Source organism: Salminus brasiliensis, chromosome 4 (genome assembly GCF_030463535.1).
Source record: "Salminus brasiliensis chromosome 4, fSalBra1.hap2, whole genome shotgun sequence".
NCBI lineage: Eukaryota > Metazoa > Chordata > Actinopteri > Characiformes > Bryconidae > Salminus > Salminus brasiliensis.
Genome location: NC_132881.1, coordinates 38,084,985 through 38,103,403, shown reverse-complemented (window position 1 = coordinate 38,103,403; position 18,419 = coordinate 38,084,985). Strand labels below are relative to the sequence as shown.

At 42.2% G+C, this 18,419-nt stretch overlaps 1 protein-coding gene across 4 annotated transcripts in view; it reads right to left on the bottom strand.

The window, feature by feature from the left end:
• Window positions 1-902: 902 nt before the first annotated feature.
• Window positions 903-18,419, bottom strand: part of zswim8 (zinc finger, SWIM-type containing 8) — a 33,121-nt gene continuing 15,604 nt past the window's right edge. The window contains exons 5-28 of one of the 4 annotated variants that reach the window (XM_072678322.1): window positions 17,392-17,499; window positions 16,138-16,219; window positions 14,957-15,077; window positions 14,553-14,754; window positions 13,904-14,079; window positions 12,672-13,800; window positions 11,950-12,072; window positions 11,724-11,855; window positions 11,444-11,623; window positions 11,069-11,252; window positions 10,723-10,821; window positions 10,501-10,625; window positions 9,851-10,136; window positions 9,377-9,529; window positions 8,975-9,197; window positions 8,526-8,815; window positions 8,093-8,316; window positions 7,658-7,708; window positions 7,011-7,502; window positions 6,495-6,675; window positions 4,988-5,161; window positions 4,594-4,713; window positions 3,807-3,985; window positions 903-1,186 (exon numbers count right to left, since the gene is read on the bottom strand). In XM_072678322.1, coding sequence (XP_072534423.1) covers window positions 983-1,186; window positions 3,807-3,985; window positions 4,594-4,713; window positions 4,988-5,161; window positions 6,495-6,675; window positions 7,011-7,502; window positions 7,658-7,708; window positions 8,093-8,316; window positions 8,526-8,815; window positions 8,975-9,197; window positions 9,377-9,529; window positions 9,851-10,136; window positions 10,501-10,625; window positions 10,723-10,821; window positions 11,069-11,252; window positions 11,444-11,623; window positions 11,724-11,855; window positions 11,950-12,072; window positions 12,672-13,800; window positions 13,904-14,079; window positions 14,553-14,754; window positions 14,957-15,077; window positions 16,138-16,219; window positions 17,392-17,499 — 5,238 coding nt within the window. In that variant the 3' untranslated portion in view covers window positions 903-982. The remainder of the gene's footprint in view (window positions 1,187-3,806; window positions 3,986-4,593; window positions 4,714-4,987; window positions 5,162-6,494; window positions 6,676-7,010; window positions 7,503-7,657; window positions 7,709-8,092; window positions 8,317-8,525; window positions 8,816-8,974; window positions 9,198-9,376; window positions 9,530-9,850; window positions 10,137-10,500; window positions 10,626-10,722; window positions 10,822-11,068; window positions 11,253-11,443; window positions 11,624-11,723; window positions 11,856-11,949; window positions 12,073-12,671; window positions 13,801-13,903; window positions 14,080-14,552; window positions 14,755-14,956; window positions 15,078-16,137; window positions 16,220-17,391; window positions 17,500-18,419) is intronic. The other 3 variants (XM_072678324.1, XM_072678325.1, XM_072678326.1) reach the window with 3 other exon arrangements.

Here is an 18,419-nt window from a genome sequence, read left to right as displayed (position 1 = left end):
ACACATGATCAGAAATCAAAATCCAAATATCCTTAAGATTTAAATATTGTAAAAAGTCAAACTAAATATAGTGGGCCTAGTAATATGAAATATGACTCGTTTAAGCTATAAGAAATCTGGTCCAGCCAGACCTCTGTGTTCCAAAAGCTTTAGTCCCTGCCCAGCCAACAGCTAACTGGAAATAGGAACTCACATAGCAGTCACTTAACACTCTCTCACTCCTCAAACTGTTCTCTGCAGACACACCATACTATACAAAATATCAAAAAACAAACAATAAACAAAACATAGAAGAATCCTCACCCGTACTCAGATTATTGTTTCATATTAAATGTCTGTTTAATTCTTTTAACAAACTTTCTTTTTTCTCCCTCGTTTATACACGGTGTGAATATCCAAAGTTGAAATCTTTCATGACCGGTGGAGGCTCACTCCCCCAAGGCAGAGGAATGTTGCAGTATGAGTCTGACATTTAGTGGTTTCATTCAAATTTGAACAAACAAATGAACATCAAGAGAACAAATGGGGAGGGGATGGGAGGAAACAAAAAGTCGCATTTCAACAACCATATAAACAAACTCTGGGGAGGAGAGCACAGAGCATCAACAAAGTTCGGTGAAAAGGGCAAAAAGGACAGATTCCGAGGATAAACACTAGTCATAAGTTACGCCATCTCACACTCTCACACACACACACACACACACAAAAACAAAGAAAACGGGGGGAAAAATGAAAATCAGACAATGAGCTTGACAACTTGATAAGGGAAGGAACCCTTTAGACTTGAATTACTTCCATGTCTTGGCAACTCCACGACTGCACACTGGTACCATCCTGGAGTATGACAGGGCCAAGAGGAGGACTGATTGTGCTGCCAGTGATGGGCTTGTGCAGTACGTGACTTGGTAGGTGGGCTCTGGGTCAGGCTGGGCTGGGCTCGAGCTCAAAGCTATAGTGGAGTCCCAGCTGGCGTGTGGAGCGCTCAGGGCGAAAACGTGGCCATCTCCAGCGAGATTCGTTGCCACAGCTCCTTGGTCTGCTTCCCCCTCTTCAGGTTCTGCAAGATGTCGTTGAACTGCATCATGCCCACCGGGGTCAGGCAAAACGCCCCGCGGGCACTTCGGATGATGTTTACAAAGTCGTCGTAGTCCGCAGGGGTCAGGTGGATCAGCCTGTGGTGGATATACTGTGAGAAGAACCAGAAAACATCTCAAATCAGGCACAAGACCACAGGCCAGTGTCTTTAGATATCTGTGGAGTACTCGTCAGAGGAAACACTGATGCTCCTTGATGACTAAAACTTCACTGTGTTTACTTTGTGAGCAAATAAATAGGGCATAAAATGCAGCAAAGAAATACTGACAGGGACAGACAGCATGCAGGACATGTTTCCTCATCAGCGATGCATCAAATGAGTCACCATTAGTCACGGTACATTCTGCTTGAGTACATCTACCTCAAGAGTGAATCAACACCAGTGTCTAACTTGAGTTAATAGGTATTACTTTCATTTAGTCATACTATTTAAATGTAATGACTGCTACAGTGCCTTTATCTGTATTTGGATTTAAACCAGAAGTGGGCATGGCATCTATGGAGGCTCTCTTTGGAAGGGGGGACATTTAAAAAAAAAAAAAAAAAAGTTTAAAATGTTAAACAGAAAGGCTGTAGGTAGAAAAGCGGAAAAAAATATTTCGCAACATGTTCTGTCCATTCCAGCCATTCCAGTTTGTATAGAAAGTTTTATTTTGAAGGTCAGTTATGCAGCATTAAAGTCAGGCCACTGGAGCACTGAAGGCCGGCTGTGTCTGAACACTTTACTGAAACATCCTTTCCTATGTTTCACCTGATCTGGTAGCTGTATGCTACTGCTAGTGAAAAGGTTTGACTTTGATGGGATATCCAACAGATATTTGATGTAAATTTGCAGAGGCTACAAAATCTCTGTAGTTGACAAAATCTCCAACTATGATGCTTTGATAAGTTTATAGCTTGTATTTGCCAGTGGGTTGCAGAAACACTTGTATTTCTTTCTAAATACCCCTTTGAGAGTGCACAACAGAGCGAGAGAGCACGAGAGTGAAAGAGACAGAGAGCGCGAGAGATTACATGGGAGTGTTTTTCCTCTTTCTGGTTCTCTAGCAGCTTTCAGGCTGTGGACTGTCAGCGTATGTTAGAAACTCTCTCATCAGCACAGCCCATCCTGCAAGCACTCTCAGGCTCCGCTCTCTCCTTTTAACACAGTGCTTTCATACACTATTCATGCCGACGGTCACGGCAGCTCTTTTCTGCATCCTTGCTTAGTAAGGCTTAGAAGTGGAGATATCCTTCATAAATGAACGGCATTACCTTTGGTCTTTGCCACTGAAAAAGCATTAAATTGCTGATTAAAGAAAATACATTAAAGGTATTTTCCTATTTAGTTTAAAAAGTCTTTGGGGATGGGGTCAGTAAGCAGTGCCCAATCAGGTACTGAAAGGACTTAATCTCACACATACTGAACGTTTGAGCATTTCACCTACACAATCTACTATAAGTACTAAAGTTCATCTCTCATGTATTCATAAATAATAGTTAACTCAAGGGCACATGTTGCACCCCATTTACCCTTTCCTTTGAGGTAATTGCCCAAGTTCAAGTGATGAGAGAAAGATTCAGCAACATGAACACTTAAAATGACTCCCAGTCTAGTTCAAAAACAACAAAAGCAACAGTTCTCCTTCACACATTTCATACATGATTAAAATCAGTTATTATAGAGTTAGATGACCTATGCTGTCTTTAATGAACTATATCCGAGTTTGGATATTTTTGCAGAGAGCTTGTGCACGTTCCCTTTATGTCAACTAGAACATGACTCACCTTTTCACATGCTGGCCCCCTCCCCTCAGTCAATTCATTCCTATTAGGAACCCTTGGTTTTGCCCTAAACATCTATCCAAGCTATTCATCTATTTCAGTGGTTTCAAACCCTACTGCTAGAGAGCTACCTTCCCACAGACTTTGGCTCTCCAGGAGGTAGGTAGCTCTCCAGGAGGAGCGTTGGAGACCACTGATCTATTCAATGATAACTCCCTAAACTGGATATATAGAGATGTGTGCCTACACTAACACTAGGTTCATTTCAGCACCTCGACCCAACTCCTCTATAGACCCTTTTACACATGCACTTTTACACAGGATTTTAACAGCAGTTGAATAGAAACTAGGGTGGAACCCAAGCTGTAACTGGAATCCAGCTGGTACAGAGCTGGAGCAACAATTTATCTGCATGAGTGCAAGTAGTGCCCATATGTGAACACAAGCCAATTCATCATCAAGAAAGACAGTGACGTCTTAATTATTAAGGCCTTTGATTTACAGCAGTTTTTTGCCCCTCCGGAGCTAAAAAGATTAAGGAGCTGTTGCTGAGAAAATCAGATCCTGTGTAAAGTGACTTGCATGGCAAACATGAGCAAGTGTGAATGACAAAGTCGAAACCAGATTTTGCACCAGATCTTAATCAAACTGAAAAGATATTCAAATGGTTCTTTGAGCAATGCCATAGAAAAACCACTTTTGGTTCCACAACAAACAGTGTTTGTAATAAAAACATTGTGAAAAACCTTTACATCAAGTTCCTTCACACTTTCACTTGCAACATGGTTCTTTATGGAACGAAAATGGTTCTTCTATGGCACTTCTATAGAACCATTTAAAAGCACCTTTCTTTTTAAGAGTAGTTGAAAGTGGTTAACATTAGGTTGAAAATTTCAAGTCAGCCAAACAATAAATCTGTGTCTATACTAAAAGTGGTGTGCAGATACCTGTAGATAGGCCTGCTGGCAGCGCTGCACAAGCTGATGGAAGGCAGGAGTGCGGAGGTGGGCGTGTATGTGTGCAGGATTTAGCCTCTGCAGAGCCTCCATAATGATCTCCTGCAGGACAAATGGACTCAGCACACCTTTAGCAGCTCCCACACAGAACTGATACACGTAATTCACACCTGGACACACGGAAAAAGAGCAAAGAAAGCAGAGGAAATTAAATGAGACAGTGATGGAACATTATACAGCAGCGTAGAATGTAGTGGCATTTTAGAAGTCCACATGTAAAGATCGCCCTTGCATTTGTTTTAGTAACCAATCTACAGATTCCCTCACCTCCAGGTAACACCCATTATAGCCCACTTTATAATTAAAAGTTCTGAACTTTAAGCAACAGATGTTTTGCTACTTTAGTTATAAGCTGAAACAAAACAAGCTTGATATTCTTTGCATCTTTCTTCATTTGCATTTCCTTTAAGTGCACCACATACTGGATTGATGTTCACTGGCAGATTAATGGTATTTGAAATCTGTCTGCAGAGAAACTAGCTCTTTTAAGTGGTAGCACATACATAGTCACTGCTATCAATAACTGTAAGGAGCCTTTTCTGTCTTCCTCTGCATGATTCTGTATCCTCCCCACCTCCCACCCTGAGGCACTACATTATGCTGATACATATTTTATATCTATTCCTGCCACTTTCACTAGAGAAAGAAAAATGCAAGCCACTTGAGCTAAGCAGTTTTTCAGTTGTGTGAAAGCTGGGTGCCAAAGATGAGAGTTTACCAAGTCGGGCAGCGAGGCCGAGGAGCCATTTAACATCCTCAGTGTATGGGGGGCTACGGGAAAAGTTATTGGGATGATCGTTGTGAGCCCTCCTGCCCAACATCTCCAGAGCCAGCATGCCTGCATTAGAACAGAAACAATATAATGCATAAGAATAATATGGTCATATAAAATATGGTAAACAAGATGGTAGTAAAACACCAGTCATGCATAAATGTAATATTCCTCAGGGTTAAATGCCCGTGTCACTGCCACAACATGGACTCGGCCGACCCCCAAATCACCTCTCTTAATATTCAGCACCAGATGGACTCTAATGGGGCCAAACAGTAGCATAACGACATGTGGGTTATGCCTTAAGGGCTAGGGGTGATTAACAATCAGCCTTCCTTACCAACTCTGTAGGCGGAATGCAGGTAGTGCAGCCCCTGCTGGCTGATTGGCTGACTATGCTGCTCATCTTCCACAGGGAATGGCGTGCTGACCAGTGAGGCTGGCTGAGTGGAAAGGCCAGGAATAGAAGCTGCCTGAATAGCCTGGATCGTGGAGCCTGAGTGAACCCCACCTACTGAAGAGAAGCAGACAGATGGCCTCGGAGAATTACTATACGCTAGACGGTACAATGGGGAATGAATTATTAATAAACAAAGAAAATGACCTTGCCATAACTACCAGCATTTCGAGTTAAATCTAATTTCAGTGCAATTTAGGAGACTCAATTTATCAATGAAACACCTGCACAAAAATGTGCAGGGGAATTATCGTCACTGCAATTAATCTTCCTAACTGCCCAACCTGATTATTAAATCCTACCTTTCGTACCTTTTCGGCATCTCAGAAAAACAATACATGTTAACTACAAATCCTCAACTGATTCTTACAGGCTAATTTAACTAAATAGCATAAAATGCAGCTCCTACCCATCGTGCCTCATTTGCTGCTCTAATGGCCCAGTTTTGAGACACGACTAGGCTCTAAATCTCTGCAGAAAGCAGACTATAAAGCGCACTAATGAGTTTTATGGGGGACATTTTTTCAATTTGCTTCAGACTGAAGTACCACTGTCCCCACCTGCTAATGTTGGAAGTGAATGTAAATAGGCTGACTAGGTACTATTAGCTACCTTTCTAAAAGGGAACAAACACCACTCTGTCCTGCTGTGTTGACCTCAAACCTCTAATGCATGCACCTTTTCAGACGTGCCATTATTATTATTATTATTTTTTTTTTTTAACCACACATATCCCATGTTCAGTAGGCATTTGTCTACCTAAACATAGCAAATGTTCTAGGGTTGCAGCGGAATACCACTTTTAGGTATACCATGGTATGAATATTTAGGCTCATCATACAGTGTAAATTTGTTTAATACCAGTATTGGGGAAAATAAATTTCAAATTCAAAAAGCAAACAAATAATAAAATTTTTTACTACTTTAATAATTAAAAAAAAAAAAAAAAAAATCAATAAAAATTTTTAAATAAAAAAAAGATATGGAGAAAATAATCAGCAGTGAATGAAAATGATTATTAACTGGAAACAAAATAGTTCCAAAAAAGCTCTACCCCACGAGCAGCTGTTATTTATTTATTTATTTTCAAAAGAGTGACATACTACATACAAGTTCATGAATAAATCATATTAACTACAGTAAAGTTTTTGTTCAACTTTGTTTTCATTTCTGTAAGGATTAGTGTAAAATAATATAAAAAAATAGGACTATGATATTTACAGTTAGTATCCCAGTTAATATCTCCAGTGAAAATCTCCTACTGTTACTCATACCCTAAAATATTCACATGGACTTTAAAGCCTTAAAACTGTCAAATACTTCCATCTGTGCTCCCTTTCTTCTTCTTCCTTTTTTATTAAAAAAAAAAAAAACATGTATATAAACTTACCTGCCACAGTAGTGCTGAGGGGCAAGGCTGCTTCTGCGGTATGATACGGGTGGACGGCAATTTGAGTCATGGACGGTACGGGAACTCCTGGGAAGGTGACTGCAGTTGCTGCCATTGGGGGATGAGGCCCAGAGGCCACAGAGAACGGATACTGGGCACCAATGAAGGCAGGGTGCATTCCCTGACAGAGCACACAGGCACAGTTACAATTACAATGTTTAACTTAGAACTGCTAGTATGTAGAAGGCATTCTTAAAGGCTTATTAAGATCATTCTATAGTTGGTCATTTCTGGTGTTTTTTTTCTTCTTTTTCTTTATCTCTCATTTCCGTATTGAACTACCAAATACTGCAGCCAATAATTTCAGAATTTTGCATTATAATGTTGCTCAACTGTACAATACAGACACAATAAAATCTAAACAGTATGAAATATTGTATTGAAATTGAAATCCATAAGCAAGTATCTTTAATGCAACTATGTACTCTACTCAGTCAGCTACCAGAGCACTCTTACTTGTGGATAGGTAGAACCAGACACAGGGAAGACAGCAGGGCGGGGCACATGTGGAATCTGGTGGCCCAGGTACTGTGGGGTGCAGACAGTGGGTAAATGGGCCTGGATGGTGGTGTAGGGGTGCAGGCCCTGTGCATGAGCCATGGCTGATCCGGGCAGCGTGTGGGACTGGTAAATGGTTGAGCCCACTGAGATGACAGGCACCACAGCGGCTGCGGTCACAGATGCGGTCACTGCTGCTACACCGGATGAGTCCATGGCCCCTGCACTGTCCAGCACACCACAGCTCCCCTCCGGGGGTCTCCGACCTGCCCCACCATTCGCTCCACATCGGCTCGGGCCCTCTCTCTGTGAAGCGGAGCCTCCACCAACAGTCTGCTCATAGAGCCAGTACCACTGGTGGGCCACCTCAAACAGCACTTCAGGGTACACTCCTCCTCCTTTTGCTGCTTCTTCTACTGCCATACAGGCCTTCTCCAGCATCACGTTATCCTGAAGAGAGACCACGGTTGGTAAGGTTTGTTAGAAATATTATCTGAGTATTGCAGTCTTTACAGTACTGCAAAGCAAAATATCATACAATACTAACCAAAAACCACTAAATTTGTCCAAATGTTTGTGGACACCACAATAAAATGTATTCATACTTTAGGTTGCACCCTTTGCTGACACAGATGCACACACAGCTCGTCTGGTCCCTGTAAAGAAGTACTGCCAATAAAACAGGACTCTCTGGAGCAGATAAACATGACTATTGGCACAATGCCTAATGCCAGAAGGATATAAACCCCAACTCCATCCAATACTTTTGGGATGAGGTGAGGTGGTAATCATGAATGCAATCAAATCCTCACAGCAATGCTCAAATCTAGTGCAAAACCTCTCCTGGACAGTAGACACAGTAACTCCAGCAAAAGCAGGATAAACCCTTCTGAATACCCTTGATTCATGAATAAACATTGAATAAACAGGTGTCCCAATGCTTTGGTCTATATAGTGTATATTGTGCAGCCCAAATATTTCTACTGTTTCACAATGTCAGGTTGTCCACAGCAGCATACAGAGAACACAGTTTCCTCTACCTGCTCTTTGCATTGCACCAGTGCCCTCTGGATCTCGTTAGGGTTAAGGGCATGAGCATGAGGTAGGCAGCTCAGGGCAAGCTCTGCTGCAGCCCGCACCATGTTGGGATCCCGCGCCCGTGACGCACGATCTGCCAGTGATGCCACCTCTGGTGGGGTAAGGTGACCATCCCAGCACTCCACAAGGATGTTGAGGGCAGCACTACCAATCTCCATTGCCTGGCCTGAAAGGCAAAGACAGAAAAACAACGTGTCAAAAAGACAGAGTATATTAAAAAACAGAAATAAGACAGAAAACAGTGGCTTACAGATTAAACAGAACATAAAAGCTTATATTTTAGAATCTATTGTTTTTAATTTGCCACACTGTAAATTAGCACCCCCTCCCTTAATGTAAACCTGAGCCTAAAGAATGATGAATAATGTCCTTCACCTGTGATCCAGGACACATGGGAAGAGTACGTCCTGGACAGCCAATTGGGAGACACAAAGTTGTGCAGACCCAAAGCGTACAGGCCGATCTCGAAGGCACACAGGTGCAAGTTGCGATGGGGGCCCTGATGGCCCCCGCTGGCAGAGGGCTGAGTAAAGATGGAAGTGGAGCTGTTTCCTCCAGCCTTTACCAGCACCGTCTTAGCCAGTTCGAAGTAGAAGTGCGCGGCCGCCTCCGACGGCTGATTGGGCACATGTGGAGCGTGGCATTCAGGGCGACGCCCTTTATACCTGTAAAATAGTGTAGCAATAAAAAAAGAAAATGATTTAAAAATCGTAATCTATGTTTTAGAAACTCTGAGGTCTCTATAAACAACTACTGTAAAATGTAAAACTTCAATAATAAACAGTTCAGCTACCACTTCATCCATTCATTCTTTTCTACCTCACCTGCTGGTGTCAGTGCTCTTAGCTCTGGCGCCCCCGCCAGCTCTTCGTGATCCACTGGATGATGATGAACCCAACGAATCAGATGATGAGCTGCTGATACTGTCACTGTCCTGACCTCTCCCCCATGATGCAGCTGTCCAACCACCTCGCAGTGGGCGTCGGCTTAGTGTTGGGGAGCTGTCCGAAGTGGTCTCGGGAGCGCTACTGTCAATGCTTGCCATGCCTGAAATTGTTTTTTTGATAAGTGCCAAAATATGAAATAAATTTGAATAAATTGTTCTAAACTTGTACTTCGCAATTCAATTTTCCTTGTGTATGAGATTTCATAAGTCTACTCTACAGGAGTTCAGGTACCATTAACTACATGTAAAGAACACAGAATGCACCATTTGATTCTTTTACCTGTGTGCTTCTTCTTTTGCCGCACAGGTGAGCCCCAACAGCGTGTTCCATAGGCTCCACGACCACCAAGCGCAAGACGGCTAGGCACTGTACCCTCAGGCTTAAAGGGAGCCACCTCATTCTGTTGCTCACATGAAGATGACTGAGCTCCATCTGCCATAAACACACACAAACAGATGTTAGAGACATCGGACTGCATCACAGAATAAAAACAGAGTTGTATTAATTCATGAAAGTAGGGTCACTAAACACTCCGCTCACTTACTGCCATGACATATTGAATACAATGTAAACAATTTAACTGTTCATGTCACTGTCCAGGTCTGGAGCTTGGAGTGTGATTGAGGACAGATATGCATGTGTAGAACATGGAATGTACTAATGTAGGTTAAATGGGTTAAGCTTGTTCTGGTCATCCTTGTAGGTAAACATAAGGATTATATCAGATTCATCTTGGTGTGGGTCCTGGCACACCTTGTTCTCGGTTCTCGCCAACTGCTTCTCCTGCTGCTGTGTTCTGGGCGCCAGTCAGGCCACCCTGCTGTCCAGTCGCCCCCGCCACGCCCTGCACTGAGGCTGAACCCCCTGTTGCTGTGGGTGCTGCATGTTTGGACACACCCCCTGTGGCTCCACCAGTCCCATGGGTAGCATGTTTGGATGGGCTCCTCTGGCTGCCGGTGGCTGGCTTACTGGAGTAGAATGAGCTCAGCGTTTGGGGCTTATGGGTCTGGCTCTCGCGGTCGAGAAGCTTGTCTAAAATCTACAGAGTTCAAAGCTGTTAGCATTAGCAGTACAAAAACATCAGAAAAGAGCAAAACATTATGATTCACATAGCATCACTGTACTTTGTACCTGCTCTAGATATCCTCCAATAAGCACAAGCAATAACAAACAGGCTCAATACCTAGGTCTGCTAAGATGCCACTGTTGGGCACTTGAGCAAGACACCTCTCTGCTTCTGGGGCACTGTAACATGCCTGTATAGTTGTTTTTGCTGATATGGGCAAAGAATTGTACTGGGCATGTAAGTATGATAGAATAAATGGTACTTAACTAATATGAAATCTAATACTATTTCAGGAAAGATAAATTACATAATCTTTGTATCAGATTAAAATACATGCCTTTTTCAGCTTGCTCTGGTCATCTTTGTAGGTTATCATTAGGGCCAAAGCAAGGTCTCCTTTCTCCCTCCTTGTACCCTCACACAACAAAGGATGTTCCGCCTCACTAACCGTAGTCTTCATTCCTAAGAGGAAAAGAAAAGAAAGAAAAAGAAAATACTTGTTTTAAGATCATTACAGATTGCATTCTTAGGCATAGGTGACTGCTAATCTCCTTCTTACCCAGTGCAGCTACTGCAGCCTCAAAGCCCAGCTCTTCATCACCGGGCATTTCGTTGTTGCGGTTTCGACTGGGTGGACGAGAACCCGTCGGAGAGACCACTATTGCAAAACACGCAGGAAAAGATGAAATAGGAAGATATAAAAAAATCCTTAGATCAATTATTTATTAATTATAAAACTAAAATGTAGTGAACTGTGATGTTTGTTTTATTAGATCTTACTACAGATGTGACAACATTGACTCAGGAAAAGTCTGTAAAACTAATGCATCTCAAGAGTTTCTATAATCAACACCCTGTCATATAAAGGTTCATAGCACACACATCTGCAAAAGTGAGAGACTCACCAGGGGTGCATAAAACGTCAAATATGAAACTGGCCAACATGAGGGGGAGAACTGGCCGATAATCACAGAAGTTGCCATCACGCAACTGCTCAGCTCGGTCCCTTATAGCAGTCATCTCGACCAGACCCAGAGGAATCTTTTTCAGCAGAGCAACCACTTCAGACTCCTGATATGCCAGCTTCACCTAAAACAGAGATCAACATTAATGCCCAAAATTCATTCATAAACAGGAGAGGTTTTGCACCACAATATAAATTTAATCAATCAGAGTGTTTGGCAATCAGGTCGAAATGCTAAAAGGCAAACTGCTTAAGTCAGCATGAAAAATCAAATTAAAGTAACTGTTACTACTGGAGTTAGGGGCGTGATGTGTACCTCCAGTGCCTTGGTGGAGGCTGGAGGTCTTTGGAGCTCCAAGGAAAACATGCCAGTACTGAACGCTAGATTATGGAACTCCAACCTCTCGCTCAGTACCGTCAGCAAGAAGGCTGCTTTAGACAGGGTATTGGTAGCGACTTGGGTCTGCTTGCTGGTCGACACCTTACTCTTCTTACCCTAATCAAGGGAGGAAATGATGGACAGGTTTAAACTTTCTCTCCGATTTTCATTTAACATTTAGTTGCTGTGTTTATTTGTAAAGGACTGTGTGTAAGACCTTTGTCTGTGGCTGCTCCACTTTGAGGTCAGGAGGGTTGGCCAGCAGATCCCTTGCAAGTTCCACAGCCAGACGACATGCTTCATTGCTGTATCCATGTGCATAGAGGGCCTCTGCACATGCAAACAGCACCTGCACATGGACCAGCATGGGATGTTTACACAATGTACATTTCATTACATGTGGCCTAAAATAAAGTACCAGTATTAAAAAGAAATCTCCTCACCTCCATCTGTCCTTCCTGCTCAAGAGGTTTAATCCCAGCAAAGATATCCGGTTCCTCCTCGTGGCTGCTGTCTGGTACTCCTCTCTCTGCTCCCTCCTCAGACGCAGCACTGAGATAATAAGCCTAATAACAGAAAAGTAAAATGCTGAATTAAGACTAAGACAAACTTCATATAAATCTTGTAATATTATTATACTGTCCACATGCTTATCACTTTCAGTGACACATATTTCTGTGCATTTTCTGTGTCCTTTAAGAGTGGCTCAAAGTATGGATTACACTTTGACCATAGGGGGAGCCCAGGCACAAGAAATACTGATTCTCCATAATTCTGCTTTAAATTCAAAACAAATGCACAGTGCATGCAATAAGCGTTGAACGTTAATTTTCAAACTTTATCTAATCAACATAAGTTTTCTTAAAAACACTGCATTTTTAATTTTATTGTATTTGTTTATTTAAATGTACTCTATTTTTTTAAACCTCAAATTTCTACTGAATATTGGTCATACCAAATTCCCACCCAATAGCTAGGACTCCCATATCACACTTTGCTACCAGTGCTGGCAGGATGAAAGCTAACGAAAGAGAGTCTGCTACTTGGACAGCTGAACACACTTGCCCATTCTAGCGAATAATAAAAGGGGAGAAAAGTTTAATTGAACCAAATCATGCTAAAAAAAATAAAAAAAAACAAAGCAATTTGATCAGCACACTCCTACCTGATAGTCATCCTCGCCAACTGGGTCCCCACCAGCTGCTGCGGCCTCTGGGACCTGGGGACCAGGAGTCCCTACTGCTCCATTTCCTTCACCCTCTCTCCGGCCTCGAGGAGGCTTGGCTGTAACAGGGACAGCTATAGCTGCTGAGGTAGAGGGTCTAGCATCCTCTACTGGATCCTCATCTGCTCCGTTTTCCTCAAGTTCTGCTTCAACGTCCACTTCTTTCTCTACAGCTACTACTATAGCGCTCTCTTTGGGGAAGCAGTGAGGTGCATCTGCTGCTAGTGGTATCGCTGAGTGGGTGACACGTTTACCCTCAAACGTGCGGTCCTTAGCAACATTGCCACTGCCGCTACCATACTTGCGTGGTTCTCGAAGAAGAGGGCTGGGTGAAGGCAGCATCTCTGGCGGTGGGGGCAGAAAGTCAAATGTGTTGCTTGCTTCCGCCCCCAATGCCAGGCTGGAACCATCATCCAGGTTCAGTTCTGCCATATCAGGCTCCAGGGAGCTGTCCTCGCTACTGGTGCGGCGCTTAGCACTGGGGTGCTTCCCTCCAACAGTACCAGAGCTTCCACATGAGCTCTTACTACTCGGAGTCAGCTTGGCTTTGCTGCTAGTGGAGGAAGCGGAACCGCTAGCTTTGTATGCACCCTTCGTACCTTCATCTAGGGACAGGGACATACCACCACCTAACCGCACCAACATCCCACCACTGTTCACTCCTGACAAACCTTTCCTCTTGCTCACAATCGTCTCCTTGGGCCGCACAGCCACCTCTTGCTGAGGTGGATGAGAGCTTATACGTAATTTGTGTTCAGAAGCTCCTGCTTCTGCTCCCACGCCACGCCCTCCTCCTCCCGGCTCTAAAGGTTCCCCGCTCGCCCCCATCTTGGACCCCCTCTGCTGCTGCACTGCCCTGGCCCAACAAAAGGAAGCACTCTTCTTGTCCGTACTGCAGTAGGTAATGCCAGGCAGAGGGTAGGCCACTTCCCAGTTGAAGTAGCAGGACTCAACAGCTGGCTTGAAACCCTGGAAGAGTTTGTCCAGGGACTTGCGGTGCTGTCCACGCTTCACAATTTCTATCACTTTAAGGTGCCACTGCTTGAGCTGGGCAGCAAGCTCCAAACGCCTACAGGAAGAAAAGAACAAATGAGAACTAGAAGTATGTTTCTTGTAACCAAACAGTTGACAAAGGAGGTACAGGTTTTCTCACAAGTCTAAAGGAGTCCTACCTCTGGGGACTCATGGTGGGGTCAAGCACTGCTAGCCTCCACAGCACCACCATCTCATCACACATGCTGGCACACGCATGAGCTGCCACCTCTGTTTGACCATTGCTGCGGCCTGTGTGCCCACTGGCACTGCTGTGAGATGCAGAAGTACGCACACTGTACCACCATCCAATGATCTGAACAGAGAGACAGACAGAGATACAGAAAAAGTGCGAAAGAGACAAAAAGATGTTGAAATGACTCCTAAGCTTAGATGCCAATTCCATGCTTAGTATATGGAAATGCATGGCTGACACTTCATCACAGCTGATACTTTTCCTGAATACCAATTTTAATTTTTCACAGGACATTGTGTATGAACTCTGAATGTAGATATCATATGTTATGCTTGTCCATCCAATGACCTTCTCCAATGACTCTATTGAAGCTTTTAGTAATACACACATCATGAATTTGCATAAGCAGCAATGGACCATCACTTCTCAGAGCATCAATAAGCGAATTAGAGTGCTTTAGGCCAAGATACTTTGAATATTAAAGTAGTATTAGTGCAGCATTTCACTTTTCTGTCCAATATCAATGCCAAGCAATACGTCCAAAGTATTCAGTGTTGTGTCTTTGGCGTGACAAAAGAGTATTTCTTCTATACCTGTTCATAGGTGAGACACTGCTCAGTGAGGATCTCCAGTAACGGAGCAGCATTGCTGTCTCTCCTTTTGAACATCTCCCTGACGATGGACAGAAGGTTCCAGATGCCCTCTGGCTCTCTACCTCTCAGAGGCCTCAGTAGGCAGGCCCACTCGGCTGCTGCCGGGGGCTCAGTGGAGGACAGATACATGGAGTTCACATCACTGGGGCCGAAAAGAAAAACAGCAACAGGTTAGATACACAGTTGTATAATATATAACCACCACAAAAAAACCCACACATATAGCAACATACACTGAGCGCACAGGAGCAGCAGGCTTGTCAAAAACAATGGATAAACAGCTAAAGTTCTTAAAAAAAAAAACTCATATGGCAAAAACAGCTTGTTACCTTAACTGTACATACCTGAACACTACAGGCGAAGGGCCACAGAACTTGTGCAACGTCTTTTTAATGTTGTCACTGAGGGTGGACTCATCCAGGTACCAGGTACTCTGGTCAGAGGCTGAAGGTCCAGCAGTAGGATCTGTAAAACAGTCACAGAGTTAAATACATTAAAACAGATTTGTGTTTAGGTTTCCAAAACACAACCACTGCAACACATCTGGTATTATGCAGTGTAAACAGAAATCTGTAATACAGGTGTAGAACTAGGCACTTGGAAGGCGTGAGAATGTGCAGCAAAATATAAGAAGTTCTATTCCAATCTGTGGAAGTTACACAATCGAAAGTGCACGGCCTACAGTGGATAGTCACAATGAAAAATGCTGACCCTTTAGAAACTCAAACCAACGTCTTAAGTTTCTACAACAGCTGTCATGTAATCAGCACGATGAGCAGTGTTTTAGTTCCAGATATTTTGAATATTAAAGTAGTATTAGTGCAGCATTTTAGTCCCTATGAACATGTTTATATGACCCGCAAGACAAACTGTTTTATGATACTGTTTCTGTTAAGCTGCTTATGTTGTTTCCTTTTTTGAATCAAACTGATGAGATCACCACTCACCACAATTAAAGGTAAAATAAATTGACAAACTTAGTATTTTTGTGCAGTGTATATTATACACTCGCAAAGTTCATTTTTCAATCAACAAAATGAAATACAATTTAGTCCAAGACTACCCTCTTCTATAGAGTTCTACTGAACAATGTGGACATATTTAGAGCAGGGAGTCTGGCCCATTTTAATGTGGCAGATATTATATACTATTCTATTAATTAAATGTTCATTTCAAAGCACACGCCAACTTTGGGCTGATTTTCAGTAATGAGTTTCCGTTCACATACGCATATTAAGTCATTTTGCATTCAAGCAACCCCTAAGAGACAATTCACGCAAAGTGTTATTCCCAATTAGAAACTGCTCCTGCTTACAGGCTAGAATAACAATGGCCACACTTACTACAACACACAATAAGTAAGTCTTCTATGCTCTTGATTAGCAAGCTTTACTCAAGCGCTAATCTGGGGAAAGCTAAGCACTGTTTTACTCATTTCTAATTGGAGTACTTTAAACAGTTCATATCAGAGACAATAAGTTCTAGAGAAGAGCACAGGTCATAAGAGGGAATGGGATGCCCATACCTGGAGCTCCACATACTGTGTTAATAGCAGTGGATTGTGAGGAAAGAAGCTCATCCAAGAGACGTTGGGCTGTAGGCAAGATCTGGTGGCAAACAACACAAATGTTCATGATTGAGATGCATGTTGTGCAGGTTATCAAGATTCAGACATAAAAACAAAAGAATTACAAGTTTAGAAACCAACCCCATGTGGAATTCTTTAGGTCATTGCGTTTAACAATTACAAATACAAGTCATATTCAAAAATCTTTTTTTGAGACCCCACATCTATTATAAATAAGACCAGTCTAAAAACATTGCCCATCATTTGCGCTCTGCTTGCTCCTGTGATTGTGCATAGTGCTTGGGCCCCAATGACTGCCCCTTGCAATAAAATGTAAAGATGTATGCTCAGCTTTCATAGTGGTTACGACCAGCCTCAAAAATCATGTGTTCTACGTAAATTGTGCATCATTTCTGCCGAGCGTTAAAAAAAAGCTACTGCATAAGGAAATTTGAATGAGGGAAAAAGAGGTCAATAAAGCTTTCTTTTCACATTTCAGCATAAATTATTTCAGTACAGCAAGGAAATGACTAGGTATCACAATATTTCAGCTAGTAGTACCAACATTCTATAACCTACTGATGCTTCTTATATGATGTATCTAAAACATACCATTTGTTCAATCTAAAAGTTAAGACTGTTTGTTATGTTTGATTAGATGCATAAAATCCACATTTCCAGTTCAGACATACTGAAGCCTTTTAACACAATGTAATTCATTCAATGGCTGTTAGGACAGGGGATAGATGTAAAAAATGGGGATGTGTAAAAAAAAAAGATGGCAGGTGTATTCAATAATATCAATATTTAATATTGTTTAAAAAGTAATCTTTTAAAACCGTTCCTTAAAAAAAAAAGTGAGTTTGAGGTTCTCTTACAAACACTAGTAGAGAACTTGTCATTGTCGAGTCCAATAAGGACACTGGTGTTTGTGCATGTTCTAGAGTTGATATTACTGGTGCAGCTCTGGCTTGACAGATGCCAGTCATACTAACCCAAGTTTAAATGCTTCTAGATATATGACCTTTCTAAACCACAAGGCTGAAAATACTATGCAAATTAGGAAGCGTCAAAATATCATGTTTATGTGACAGTGCAGAAATGACTACTACATTAAAGGTCAAGGATGCTTTTGTACTTGATTACGTTTGGAGACATACAGCAAGGCAACCAAACCACACAAAATAAAAAACAAGAATCTTTTACACGCACCTGCTGTGGAAGCTCACTGATGAGGTACTGTGCAAACTTCTGCAGTTGGTCCCTTTGCAGCCTGGACAGGGACTCTGATACAGGGGCTCTCAGACACACAGCAGATGCCTATAAAGAAATACAGACACAATCCTGGCAATTATTTAAGAATATCAAAACTGGACACATAAAATAATGTACAACAATGTTGAAATGTTAAATAATTTGTTAAGCAAAAGTATTTCAGAACAATAACTGCTTGAACTGCCAATGGTTTACACACTGCAAACCATTTTACTTAAACACCTGAAGAATTGGTTGACAACAAAAGAGACATGAAATAACCAACTATACTGAGGAACTTAAGTGGCGTGTTCAAGACCACGGCCAAATTGACCAATTGGTACAGAATCCAAGACGTAGCTACCACCTATTGTAGTTACAGAGAAGTAATACACAAAATAGAAAGGGTAGGCAATTTGTATATAATGGGACAATTCTACTTGTAAAAGGATGGTTTTATTCATCCTTTTACTGCAAGTGCTCATAGTAGGTCTCCAATCTGAAGTAATGCAAATAATTAAGTGGTTACACAGATTTCAAGATATGCTTATGTCAAATAGGTTACCTTCAAACTTGCATCTGAACTAACATCTGAAGCCATGGAAATCTCTACACTTGTTTTAGGCATAACATTTGTGATAAATTAACATCTACATACAAATATATATATCCCCCCCACACACACACACTCACTCACTCTGTAGGTACCTAAAAAAAGCAACAATGAATATCTAGATGTGACTTTAGTTCTTCAGTATTATTTGTGCATTTATTTAATTAGTGTACGCTGCAGGGAACTGCTTATGGCCTGTGGTGTACTGATATACAGTGCAGCACATAACGCTTTAAGGGGCCAAATGCCATTTGACTAGCCTCCCCCACATTCTCTCTTTACCACAAACTGAACTTGGTTATTTGAAAATACGCCATGTGTAATGAGACCCAGGCTGACACATTTTGAGCTGAGAGGAGCTAATTCTCTTTGG